Raw genomic sequence first — 14,498 nt, forward strand, 5'->3', positions numbered from 1 at the left:
TTTATATTTTTAATTTAATTAATATTGATTATTAATTAATCCTGTTTCATGAGGGGATAAACATGCTGCTGTTGCATTTGTCCAAGACATGTCTGTTATAAAAGGTAAGAGTTTTTTTATATAAAACCCCAAAAAATAATAAGTTTGCAGTCATTAATCCGTGAGATGATCATGAACTAAATTTCAAGTACCAGCAGTGAGATGCTTCAAGTAGCGAAGGGTTTTCATGCAGCAAGAACTGGGGGTTTGAGTTTTTCTTGCATCAACAGGTCTGGGTGTGGAGTTTTAAGAAACAAAAATGAGAGGAAGGATTCTTTAAGCTCTTTGATCTGTGTTTAAGCAAAACCTTTTTGAAATATATTTCTGAACTATCTCCCTGACAGTTGCACAAGCTTTCTCCTCTCTTTGTTGTGACGTTTACCCTGTTATCAATTTAATCTGATTATTGAAACTACAAAAGAGTCTTTTTTCAAATGTCGTAACCCTGGCCAGATTTTAACTCAACAACTCCAATTTTAAAGTTAAAAATTAGTTGTTTGACATTTCATCAAACACTTGGCTAGCAATTTCTATTATAACTGTTTGTTCTCTTTTTTAATATGTATGATTTTGCAAACTAAATACATTCAAATCTATATTTTGGAACTGAATGCTAAACCACAGACTTCACCAAATAAGATTAAATGGCAACTGATTTCTTTAATTAATTTCACAATCACAATGTAACAAGTTTAGAACCTGAGTTTGCAATGGCAATACAGTGTTTCACCGTACAGTTACAAATAAACTTTAATTCTGTAACTATTCTTTGATCATCCAAATGCTCAAGTAAATACAACTTCATATGAAAGCCCCAGTATGGTTTTACTTACAGCAGATCACCCATGCTCAAAAACAGGGTGTTTTTCCAACCAAAACGCAGACCCTAGCAGGATAAAGTCACCCACGAATTTGCAGTAGTCTGGGGCACCAAATCGGATAGCAAATCACAGACAAACACAGGGGTATCTCTGCCCTGCAGCAAGGACTAAACATCTCCAGTTGGCATTATTAAACAAGAAGCCTGATAGAAAATGTGACCTCCTACTGTGCAGGCTGAACTCTTCCAATAGATGCCCAGTCTGACAGCAACTTAGGCGCTCAATTGCAGCATTTTAACACCAAACTTCCACAGTAATAACCGCCCAGAAATCAGTATTTCAGATGCTCACAAATCAGTGGCCAGGTGCCCAAATAAGCAGATATAATTTGTCAGAAAATGCAATGACGAACGTTCAGCAATGTAGGCTTTTTCTCACCAATTTGCGGATTGAAACCGTGCCCAGCAGCAGAGATGATTGGCGTGCATAAATTTTTTTCTCAATCACCAAATATTCAAATGTACAAACTATGTCTCTCAGCAACAGCCAATACCGTAGGAAGACTCCCCTAGTTTTCAAACTTACAATTCTCAAAATTGAACTCACTGCGATTCTCAGCCAAATCTTCTTCCAAAGCAACAATAGTACAGAAATGGAAGATGCAAATAAATTCTCTTCTCAGCCACAGTAGATACAGTAGAGAAGTAATTACAATTTTGTTATACTTCAACAGCAAACTTGCTAAGACACTACTCAGAAATCAGACCCTTATACCTCAGCAAGGGCATGAAAAATCAGACCTTTAGGAATGTCACAAAGACAACAAAAACAAATTAATATTCAAACATGCTTTTCTCAAAAAATGGGCTTGTATTTATAACTTCCAAATTCCCTTTTTTTGCCAAAAATGTAACTTCACTCAAGAAGCTTCACCACACAATATTAATTAGAAGCTTCCTCTAGATTCTCTCATTTGACTTAACTAATTAATAAATGACACTTTCCAATGATAACTCAACTCTCAACTTGAGTGAAATTATAAAGTTAAATTATAACTTTATAATAAACCATTTAACAATTAATAATAATTTGGCCACTAAAAATATAATAACTCTCAAAATACTCATCATTCGAATATGTCGTCTGAAATAGGAGTCATACCTATTATTTCTCCTTGTGACCAAATGCACTTTCCAAAAATAGAAAGGGTTCATCTCAGTCAACACCAACTTACCACAAATAGTAAGTACACAAAACTAAGCCCAAACGAAGTTTGATCTGAGCCAAACAAAGACCAACTTGTAGCTTACTGAAATATAGAGAAGATAAGACCCTCCTAAGCCAAGCCATTGCCACAGAAGACCCTCTATCCACAATAATTAGCCTACGAGGATCACCGTAATAGGTTAATCCTTAAAACTTTGATGCCGATGAAATTGGGGACATTACAGTCCTCCTTCCCCTAGATTGCTTGTCCTCAAGCAATCCGGCAATTCAATGAACTCCAACCTCAACCTAGATCCCAAATGAAGTACATGACATCCTTGCAACATTGAACCAACTTCATGCCAATATCATCAGGTCCATCAACATCTCTTGCAATATAGCACCCAACACTTGTGCTGATGATGTGAAAGTCAGGACATCACCAGAAGATAACTCTATAGGAGATCTCAGCATACTCTTCTTCCCTATAGCCACCCATATAATATATATTGGATTGGAATTGTGATCATCACCAACAATCCTAGAAAAAGACGTAGCTATAGGAGAACCATATGCACTCATGCGAACTGTACCTGTAATTACATCCTCATTAGAAACTGTGGCTACAAGAATATCACTAATTATGGCTATAAAAAACTGAACCGCGGCTATAGATGGTGAAAATTGAGTCCAACTCCTCTCTAGTGGGTGATAAACATCAATCTCAAATAGCGGATTGTCATAAGATAATGTTGCATCCATGTCAAATATAGGATTGTCCACAAAGTGTACCTCATCATCATTGACATGTGTACTATCATTAGGGTACACATCTACAACCACTGCATCCATACTGCTAAACTCCTTGTTGGATGGCTCAACCGACACAGAAGTGGTTGCTGATATAACAGTATCCTCGCATGCTCCTACTTCCACTACTGTTGCATTGCCATCAAATACATGATCCTGGGAATTCATGCCAACAATTGCATCATCTGACTCAACCTGACATGGATTCTCATCACATTCCACCACAATTGTGCCCCACTCATGCGATGTCTCATAAGAAATGTCTCACACATCTGTAGCCGCAACTATATCATCACATTTCACTCTTCGAAAAAGTGATATCAGGCTCTACTCAAATCTCGGATTTGAAATCAGCTGGGTCATGTGTTTGTGATTTTGATTCAGCTCATTCACTAACACATCCAATTGTTTCACAATACTCTGTATCTCAGATTCTCCATCCCTAGGGAAAGAAGTATGCCCTTTGCGGGTATAATGAATACCAAACCCCCTGTCACCATCCATAATGCTAAAAACCGAATCTCCAAAAAAAAGCACCAATCAAAGTGAGCCCAATTCTTGTAGGCTGGCAAGAAACTGCTCTGATACCACTGTAGTAACCTGGCCAGATTATAACTCAACAACTCCAATTTTAAAGTTAAAATCAGTTGTTTGACATTTCGTCAAACACTTGGCTAGCAAGTTCTATTATAATTGTTTGTTCTCTTTTTTAATATGTATGATTTTGCAAACTAAATACATTCAAATCTAAATTCCGGAACTGAATGCTAAACCACAGACTTTACCAAATAAGATTGAATATCCTCAAGCTCAACCATAGCCTCAGCCTCAGCCTCAGTCTTTGAGTATCTAGTTTGCCTTCTAGAAAGGCATCTAAGGTAGGTCCTAGAGGACTATTGAGCCATAGCCCTCGCATGTAAGATGGGCTCACGGGCTAATGAACAACATCACTAGGGCCCATGTTTGTGAGGAGTGTTGCTATTGACTCCTTAATGCTCTCAATGCAATTTTATGGCCTCCCCAAATGGACTTTTAATCTCTTTGGTGCTCTTCCTTCTTGCTGGTTGCAAACTTGTGGTTTTCCTTTTCTCTTCTTCTCTCTCACTTTCCCTCTCTTTTACTCATGCTAAACAATTAGAAGGCCCTTTAGGGTTGAAACAAAGAGGAAAAGCAAAAAAAATAATTTAAAAAGCATGTGTTTTTATTAAAAAAATGTCTTCACTTTTGGCTGCCTGCATGGCCGAATCATGCGATTCATGACAAAAAATCGGTGATTCGAGTCACTGGCCCCAAAAAAAATCGCCTTGCATGAATTGAATCGCCAAATCGGCAATTTTGGTGATTTTAGGGCAATTCTCGGAACTATGTCGAGTACTACTAGTGAAGCTTGGTCCTGGTATTTTACGATTTGGGTATGGCTTGGGAACCTTCTATATGCTTTGGGGTTTGTTGCAATCTTACGAACCTAGACATTCAAGGAGTCCCTAAGGTCCATATCCAAGCAAATAAAATACCAAAATATGCATCACTTTTAAATTCTCACCAAATCTCTATATGACTATATGACACAGGAAGGGATGAATAACTAGGGCCAAAGGAACATTCAGCTATCCAAACCACCTTGCAAGAGTTAACACAGCAAAAACACAACACACAGAACAACTAAAGGAGGAAGAAGAGAAAACACTTATTGATTTATCAAATAATCAGCACACATGCCTAGCTGTAAGGCCTTCTGGGTTACAACCAAATAGAAAATATATTCAAGATCAAAGATCTAACATCACATTTACAGCTCCAGATACATATGCAACAAACTTTCCAAACTTTCGCGTTCTGCTCCAGAATCCCTCAAAATTGCCCTAACTCTAAGCCTAAACACTCTATATATACTTGCAAAAACAACTTACAGATCATTCTAGAACATTACATAAGAGGAAGGCCGACCCAACAATGGTCTGGGCACATCCCAAGAAAAGATTTTAACATAAGTGTCGCGATCGAAATAAATTCTTCAAGTCGGCTCGCAAAAATCACATCCAAATGTTGACACTCGGCATAAACAGGAAAACTCGGCACATGAAGTGTCACTCGACATACACTAGGTAACTCAACACATGAAGAGTCACTCGGCATATAGTGGGTAACTCGGCACATGAAAGAACACTCAGTCAACACTAGATTGCTACAGTAACTTGGCATCCACTAGAGCTACAATAACTCGGCATCCACTAGAGCTACAGTAACTCGGCATCCATTAGAGCTACAGTAACTCGGCATTCACTAGAGCTATAGTAACTCGGCATCCACATGCAGAATGAACAAAAATGAGCAGGATAACAAGGCAACCTAGGATGCTCCTGCATCAGACAACTAGGGTTGAAAGAAATGATTCTTCAGAATCATTGAGATGTCACAATCTGAGTTGAATCCAACTCAGATTGAGAAATCCATGAAGCATCTTCAATAGGTATGTTCTTCCACTTCACCAAATATTCATAGTAATCTTTTTCTCTTGTGCTCTTGCCAACTCTCTAATCCAATATCTGTTCAACCTCTTCAATCTGCTTCTTAGGATAATCTTATGATACAACTTCTTTATCATCTAACTCATGATACTTATACAAATCAACAATATTGAATATAGGAGATATATCCATGTCATCAGGTAATTCTACTTCATAAGCATTACCACTGTCAAACTTTTTCAAGATCTTACAAAGTCCAAATTTCTTCATCTTCAACTTACTGTATGTTCCAACAAGAAATCTTCCTTTCTTTAAATGAACTATCACCTCATCACCAAATTCAAAATCATGATGTCTTCTAGACTTATCAACATTCTTCTTATACTTCTGATTACTTTGTTCCAACCTCAACTTCACTTCCTTATGCAAAGATTCCATAAAATCAGCAAATTCTTATCTTGCAATGCTTCTGTTTTCTTCACCAGCAACATCTCTTAAATCTGATATACCTCCAGGCTGCATTCCAGTAACAATTTCAAAAGGTGTTTTCCTTGTACTCCTATTCACAAAATTGTTATATGCAAATTCAGCTTGTGCCAACACTACTTCCCAATTACTTGGCTTATCTCCAACTAAACATCTCAGCAAATTACTTAAGCTTCTATTCACAATCTCTGTCTGTCCATCTGTCTATGGATGGAATGTAGAACTAAACTTCAACTCAGTACCTATCTTCTTCCACAAAGTTTTAAAAAAATAACCAACAAACTTACTATCTCTATCAAAAATAATACTTCTTGGTAATCCATGCAATCTCACAATCTCTTTAAAGAAAAGTTCAGCAACATACTCAACATCTGATGTCTTCTTACATGTTATGAAATGAGCTATCTTAGAAAATCTGTCCACTACAACAAATATGGAATCATACCCCTTCACTGTTTTAGGTAATCCAAGAACAAAATCCATATTGATGTCACTCCAAGGTTTCTCAGAAATAGTAATAGGTGTATACAAACCAATGTTCTGACACACTCCTTTTGCAACATGACAAACTTCACAACTCTTTACAAATTTCTAAACATCCTTATACATTTGTGGTCAATAGTACTTCTCTTTTAGCAAACTCAATGTCTTATCAATTCCAAAATGTCCAGCCAATCCACCACTATGCTTTTCCTTAATCAGATTCAACCTCATAGAACTTCTAGGAATACACAACTAAATACCTTTGAACAACATACCTTCTTGGATGAAATATTCATCACACTTACTCATATGATTTGTCAAAATTGGTGCTTTGCACTCTCTCCACGCCTTAGAAAAATCAGGATCAGCATCATACAACTCTTTCATTTCATCAAAACCAAGAACTTCAACCTTCATTTTAGTCAACAAAGAATGTCTTCTACTCAATGCATCAACAACTCTGTTAGTAACTCCACTCTTATGCTTAATGACAAATGTGAAACTCTGCAAGTACTCAACTCACTTCATATGCCTCTGATTCAATTTATGTTGACTTCCCAAGTACTGTAAAGCTTTATGATCAGTATACAACACAAACTCTTTAGAAATCAAATAATGTCTCCACTTCTTCAAGTCTTGAACAATAGCATAAAATTCTTGATCATACATAGAACATTTCCTTTTAGTATCATTCAAGTTTTCACTAAAGAAAGCTTGACTTAATAGAGCTCCTATTGCATTACCACGTGCATCACATTCATCTTGAAATACTATGTTGAAATTAGGCAAAGCTAATACAGGTAATTTAACAACCTTTTGTTTCAAAGTTGCAAGACTCTTATCAGCTCCATGTGTCCAGTTGAATTCCTTTTTTATCTCCCCTCATTGTCTCAATCATAGCATTACAAACAGAACTAAAGTTCCTTATAAACTTCTATAAAATCTAGCCAAACCATGAAATGATCTTACTTCACCCACATTCTTAGGTGTAGGCCATTCCAAAAGTGCTTTCACCTTCTCAGGATCCATCTTCAAACCATCAGCTGAAATCACAAATCCCAAGTACACAATCTCCTCTTGCATAAAAGAACACTTTTTCAGATTAATTAACAACTTCTCCTCTTTCAATATCTGCAATACTTGTCAAACATGCTCAAGAGGTTCTTCCTTAGTCTTACTGAATATCCTAATGTCATCCAAATAAACAATCACAAACTTATCCAGAAATCTTTTTAGAATTTTATTCATCAATCTCATGAAAGTACTAGGTGCATTAATCAAAGCAAAAGGCATAACCAACCATTCATACAAACCATCTTTTGTCTTGAAAGTAGTCTTCCATTCATCACCTTCTCTAATTTTGATATGATGATAGCCACTCTTCAAATCAATCTTTGTAAAATATTTTGTTTCACTGAAAATATCCATTATGTCATCCATCCTCGGCATAGGAAACCTATATTTCACTGTGATCTTGTTAATAGCTCTAGAATTAGTACACATTTTCCATTCTCCATTCTTTTTAGGTGCTAATACTATTAAGATAATATCTTATACTTTCTATAATAGTCAACTACTTGTCTGTAGTCCATCTTTCAGTCTAGATAGGAATGTTTCTTATCCCGTCTCTTTTTTCTTCAGTCCAGATAGGAATGTTTCCTATCCTGTCTCTAGTTTTGTTTCTAATTCCGTCTTTAGTCTACGTTGTTTCTAAAAGAAACAACGTCCTTGTAATTCTTTATAAGGAACACATTTGTTCCTCTGTTTATCAATGAATCATCCGAAAATCCGTTAATCTGCCAACTCTTCTTGAATCTTGTAACATGGTATCAGAGCTATTACTTAAATTTTTTTGTGAAATTATTTGTTTACATTTTTTCAAAATTATTTCTGTTGAATTTCTCTAAAACCCGCTTAGGGTTTTCGGCCTAGAGAAATTCCTGAACTTGGGTCTGCCTGTGTTTGTTCAGCACACTCTAGCCCCATTCGTCCATGCACATCAATCCTTGAAGAAAAATCTGCCATTTTTTATCAAAAAATCTGAAGTTTTTTCAAGCTTTCTTCAGCTAGGGCCGTTTCTTTTCGAAACCCTAATTTTTGGAGTCGGAAAAATATTTTGTTTGCAGATTCTTGGTGGGTTTTTCGAGAGCTCAACTGGGTTGTCTGTTTTTTCTGGGTGCCTCGATTTTTGAGCCAGCGGATCCAGAAAACAATAGCAGATTCCTTTTGGGTTTTTCGAGCTCTCTTTTGGGTCATTCTCTGATTCTTCTGGGTCTTTCGTATTTTTGCCTCGAAGAACGTGCCTTCACAGATTTTCACAGTTTTTCATTGAAAAACGTGCCATGGCATCTCTGACAAATATTTTGCTCAAACATAATTCCAAATTCAATGGTCGCAATTATGGAACCTGGAAGCAGCTCATCATCGCAATCTTCAAATATCAAAACATTGATCAACTTGTTCTGGGTGTTACGCAGCGTCCGACTTCTCCGGGTCCTGATCAAGATACATGGGATCTGAACAATCGAGAGGCAGTAATGCTTCTCAAACTATCCGTAGTTGATGACCAGATTTCTCAGATTCCATCCGGCAAGACAGCTGCCGAAATCTGGACACATCTAAAAAGTCTTCATGAGACTTCCGACAAGAGCAGAGCCTTTTGAATCTGTTTCTGTTTTTATGGGTTTGTTGATTTTCTCTTAAAAAATCATTTCAAGTTGTCTGTAATACGCAAGGTTGCGTGAGATTTTGGGTTTTACCGTTTTTTCCACAAAAACGAAGTTTTGTAATTGCAACTTATTTTGAGTCATAGCACTCTTCTGGCAAAGCTTCTTGGTTTCAACATTCTGTAGATCCAGGGAGGGTCTCAATTATCCCAGAATGTTCCGACATTCGTACGTTGACCATTAAGGGAGGGTATTAAGATAATATCTTATACTTTCTATAATAGTCAACTACTTGTCTGTAGTCCATCTTTCAGTCTAGATAGGAATGTTTCCTATCCCATCTCTTTTTTTTCAGTCCAGATAGGAATGTTTCCTATCTTGTCTCTAGTTTTGTTTTTAATTTCATCTTCAGTCTATGTTGTTTCTTTTAGAAACAACGTCCTTGTAATTCTTTATAAGGAACACATTTGTTCCTTTGTTTATCAATGAATCATCCGAAAATCCGTTAATCTGCCAACTCTTCTTGAATCTTGTAACAAATACAACAGGTAGAACACATGGACTCAAGCTTTCTTTGATCAAACCTTTTTGCAACAACTCATGCACTTGTCTATTAAGTTCTTTATTCTCTGTGGGTTTCAATCTATACGGTGCTTTGTTTGGCAAACTAGCTCCAAGAATCAGATCCATACAATGACTTATACTTCTCATTGGAGGTAAACCATCAGGTATATCCTCTGCAACAATCTCTTTATACTTATTCAACAATTCTGCAATTTCTTCTGGTACTCAGTCAATACTATTTGTCACTCGGTCACCACTGATTGACACTTGGTTAACACTGTTTTCTGGCACTTGGTTACCATTGACACAACTCGGTTTCTTTGGAATTATAGAAAAACAAATTTGTTTCTTTTTCATTTCCTTTTCAAATTGTTTCCCATTAACCATGAAAATTTGTACAACAATACAATTAACCTCATCTAGACTTTCAATTAAATGCAACAATATTTGTTTCTTCCCATTCACCTGAAGAGTATATTGATTCAATCTTCTATCATGCATAGCATATTTGTCATATTGCCAAGGTCTACTCAATAGAATATGACAACAATCCATAGGCATAATATCACACAAAACTTCATCAAAGTAATGTCCAATCTTGACCTTCACAAAGCATTGCTCACTTACTAATATCTTATGCTCATCTTTGATCCATGAAACATGATCGGGTTTAGGATGCTTCAGCCTCTGCAATTGCAACTTTGTAATCAACTCTTTTGATGCCAAATTTGTAGAACTTCCACTGTCAATGATCACTTTGCAGCATTTTCTAGCCATCTTACATTTTGTCTTGAAAAGACTTCTCCTTAAAACAGGTTCCTCATCACTTCCTTTATTACATAAGTTTCTTCTCACCATCAGATTTTCTCGAGCCTCAGGTCCACTTGGCGAACCCTTATCATCTCCTTGAATCACAACATTTCTTTTACTTTGCCCACTTTCAGAGGATCTACATTCAAAAGCTCTATGTCCCTCTTTACCACATCTGAAACAATTAAAACCACCTCTAGAATAAGAATTACCTCTTCCTCAGTAAGAATTACCACTTTTCCATTCGGTCTTGCCTTTGTCATCATTTTTCCACTCAGATTTGCCTTTATCCTGTACAAAATTGTCAGATCTGCCACGTTCAACATAAGATCTACCTCTGCCTCTCTGGAATCTACCACCTCTACCTTTTTGTCTTTGTTCATGCTTCTTTTCAAGATCTCCTTAGCCTTCAAGGCATATTGGTACGCTTCTTCCACATTTCCCAACTTCACAAAACTTATCTCATCTTGTATTCCAGATCTCAATCCATTTATGTACCTTGCAATTTTTTCAACATCATCATGAGAACATCCATTAGAGCTACAGTAACTCGGCATCAACATGCAGAATGAACAAAAATGAGCAAGATAACAAGGCAACTCAGGATGCTTCCGCATCACTACAACAAGAAATCCTCTGTATTAAGCCTTTAAATATTTAGAAGCAAAATATAAAATACCCAACACTATGTATGATGCTTTTGCTGAAGAAATAATGAATATTAAATTTATAACTTTCAATTGTAATTTGAATTGTCGTTGTGTAATAAAATTTTGAAGCTTGAGTATTTTCATTTTTGCAAATTATAAATACAATATTGTTGAGTTGCAGGACGTGCATCATATCCTAGGCTATGGATGTTCAACAACACATCCATCATGCATCCTTGATTCCCTAGGCTAGGATGTGCAGTTGGATGCACTTGGGCACATTTGTTGCCCAGCCACTTAATGTAATTAAAAAAACATTAAAAAAGAAGTTTTTGGCTAAAAACCTTAAAACAACCCTTCATAAGGCTAGTTAACCTAAGAACATATCATTTTGTTTGTTCTTATGCTCTCAATTCATCTTGTCTCCATTTTAGCATTTTGGAAGGCTAGTGGTGTTTTTCGAGGCGATCATTCATGGACCTAAAATGGTTCTTAATGAAGCCATAAAATTATGTGTCATGGAGTTCTATATGGGGGCACTATGCTCAGATCCTAGACTCCCATTTGATATTTGAAGTACATTACAACATCGAGCTTGCATGGTATGTGTACTTGATGATGTTATTTTATCTTTAAGGTTTATTCAATTGGCATTTAATATTTATCTTTGAACAATTACAACATTAAGTTTGCACAATATGTGTATTTGATGATGTTATTGTGTTTTTAAGGTTTATTCAATTGGCACTTAATATGTATCTAACATTTGACATTGATCCATAATGAAGTGTCATACTATTCTAATGATTTAGTTTTGCAATTCTCTATATTTCTTCAATTGTTTTGTACACACACACACACACACACACGTACCCAAGCCCTATAATAATTTTTGCACTTATACATGTACCGGATTCTCATACCCGTATCCAAACTGGTTACTAAAGATATATGAGATATTTTATTTAGAATTTTATTGGAAATTATGAATTTATGAGTATGCCTTATTAAGAAAAAATCTGAGTCAGATATTTGAACCCACATATCTCTGTGTAACACTGTAACCATACCTGTACCTAAGGGGAAAAAACAATTGTCGTACCTGTGTACCTTTATCCTATATCTGCAGCCAAACCGGCAACTGAGATCATTGTCTATATCCTATCTGGGTCCTTGGGTGCATCTTCATGTAGCTTTAGGCCTGTGGTTGGTCACTTTATCAAAATCAAATTCCCAGCTCTCAAGAGAATGTAGACGTGGAATTCAACTTTTAAAACAGTGATGACATTTTTGATACCATGTGATTTCAGAGTTGTTTTGCTTTCATTATAAAATATATCTGTAAAGATTTTTTTGATATAGTAATGGTGGTTTATATTAATCTCTTATAATGAAAAATCTCCTCTACATCAAAAAATTTGTGTTAATATATGTCGTGTCATTTACATATAAGTATGTAATTTTTTTTCAAGTTCTATACACTTCTCTATCCATCTTTGAGGCCTTCAAAATTATGTGTCCATATCTGGCACCATATCTGTATCCGCACACCTCTGTAAAAAGGTGTGGAAAGTATTGTGTTTTGGAAAGAAACAACAAAATTGGATCAAAGGCTTTGGGAGCAAATTTATTCTCTGATTATGGCAACATGGCTATCTTCTGGATCCTTCTGTATTAATAATTCATCTAGAATAGTCCAAAAAAGATCTATCTGGTTCTGGATAGGAACATTTTGCACTCATAGACTCTCCATCTCCAATAAATGTGCAGGATTGGGTTGGCTGCTTTTTTGCTGTTGAAAATGCTTAGTTTATTCTGGTTTTGTTTGTTGTGGGATATTGTGAGCTTCTATTGAATCTTTATGTCCAGTATCTATAGGGCGGGTTGACAGTTTGAAACCTGATACTTAGAAATGTTCCCTCTTTTTGATTCAGCAAAACATTAGGGTACATAACTTTGTGTTTTCCATTTTATCATTTTAATACGAAGGGAATTGCATGCTTATCATGCTTATCTTTCTAGGCAGTAATATCTGCTTTGCCTGAAAGTAGTTCTTTTAGATAAAAAATTATGTGCAATTATGTTTACTTCTTTGTTCATTATTTGCATTCTTTTGTCAAGAAAAACTTGTGATGGTGTATGATGACAAGTGTCTAGTAAAGTTGTTAAGACTTAAAATTATTATTTTTTTGTGCTTCAGGAAAGAGCAGATTCAGCTGTTAAAGAAGCAGAAACAGCAAAGACAGCTTGGTCGTGTAGGGTTTGCCTAAATTCAGAAGTTGATACCATGCTTACTCCCTGTGGTCATGTATTATGCCAAAGATGTTGTTCTGCTGTAGTACGATGTCCATTTTGCCGTCGCCAAGTATCAAAAGCTCTGAGGATGTATCGGCCTTAGTGCAGATTCAACTTTGCTTGTATATGTATAGAGTTCAAGTACCTCATCATTCTTTCGGATTTTGTATATACAGCTAACAGGACAAACAAATAGCTACCTAGAAATTGCTGCATATTTTTTATAGCAGCAATTTGAGATTGGAAGTGCATGGTTGCTGCATATGCTTTTGAGTGTGTGTGTGTGTGTACAAAAGTTTTATTTCTATTTTTGAGAATGCCAGTCATTGATCTTGGCTTTCAACTAAGCAATTAATCAATCATTTAAACTCTGATGGTATAGGGGCTTTGGTTGCCCATACACATTCTTTTCCAGTTTCAGCCTTGTCACTCGAAGGGGATGGGACAGCTCAACCCCATTGATATACAAAATGTTCTCGTGTAAACACTATCTTGATTACTTTCTCAAGAAAGGAGGTGCTCTTCCAACCCAATAGATCAGTTGCGTTGGGAATGGTGGCTTTCCGATGGTAAATGGCTTCAGCATATTTAATGTTTTTGAGCACTGGAAACCAGAATGTATGCTGCCACAGACATTGTTACAAGGCTGATTCCGGTTGTAACAAATATATTATATCTTAACTGTGAACAAAATAATTAAGTTTTAAATTTTTTTTTCTTTTCTGAATCAAATTTATTATTTTCTGTAAAATTTGTTTCTATGCTCACCTACGAAATCAATAATTCTTTATGGAATAATATAAGATTATAAGATTCACGAGATGACATGTTATGATTAGAAGGAAGCATTTAACATCTTTACACAGAAAAATGCATTGAAGGTACAATAGATAGATTCTAATCTTTATGCCTCTTGTATCTGGCCGTTTTACATTGAGGGCAGACCTGGTTGCCCTCTCTCCGCTCGTACTCGTAGAATGGCCAGCAGATTGGAAAGAACAGTCATTACAGACAACAAAAAGCTCTCCTGCTATCTTACAAATCTCATCGCTACAAATTTGACATATGGTGCAAAGGCTTCAACTGCAAAACAAGCAGCAAAGTTATTGTGTCAATTCAATGGGGCAGTATACTTCAAGGAAAATAGTTATCTGCCCCTAATTGATGTTATGGAATGCCTTATCACCTAAATCAATGTAA

At 36.1% G+C, this 14,498-nt stretch overlaps 1 protein-coding gene across 2 annotated transcripts in view; it reads left to right on the top strand.

Annotated features, from left to right (window-relative positions):
- Positions 1-14,016, top strand: part of LOC149554023 (Zinc finger, C3HC4 type (RING finger) family protein) — a 216,707-nt gene extending 202,691 nt beyond the window's left edge. For both annotated transcript variants that reach the window (XM_089789351.1, XM_089789352.1), the window contains one exon: positions 13,204-14,016. In XM_089789351.1, the coding sequence (XP_089645477.1) occupies positions 13,204-13,401 (198 nt within the window). In that variant the 3' untranslated portion in view covers positions 13,402-14,016. The remainder of the gene's footprint in view (positions 1-13,203) is intronic.
- The last annotated feature ends 482 nt before the right edge of the window (positions 14,017-14,498 follow it).

Source organism: Cupressus sempervirens, chromosome 6, assembly GCF_028749045.1.
Source record: "Cupressus sempervirens isolate cs-2001-9-10 chromosome 6, ASM2874904v1, whole genome shotgun sequence".
Taxonomy (NCBI): domain Eukaryota; kingdom Viridiplantae; phylum Streptophyta; class Pinopsida; order Cupressales; family Cupressaceae; genus Cupressus; species Cupressus sempervirens.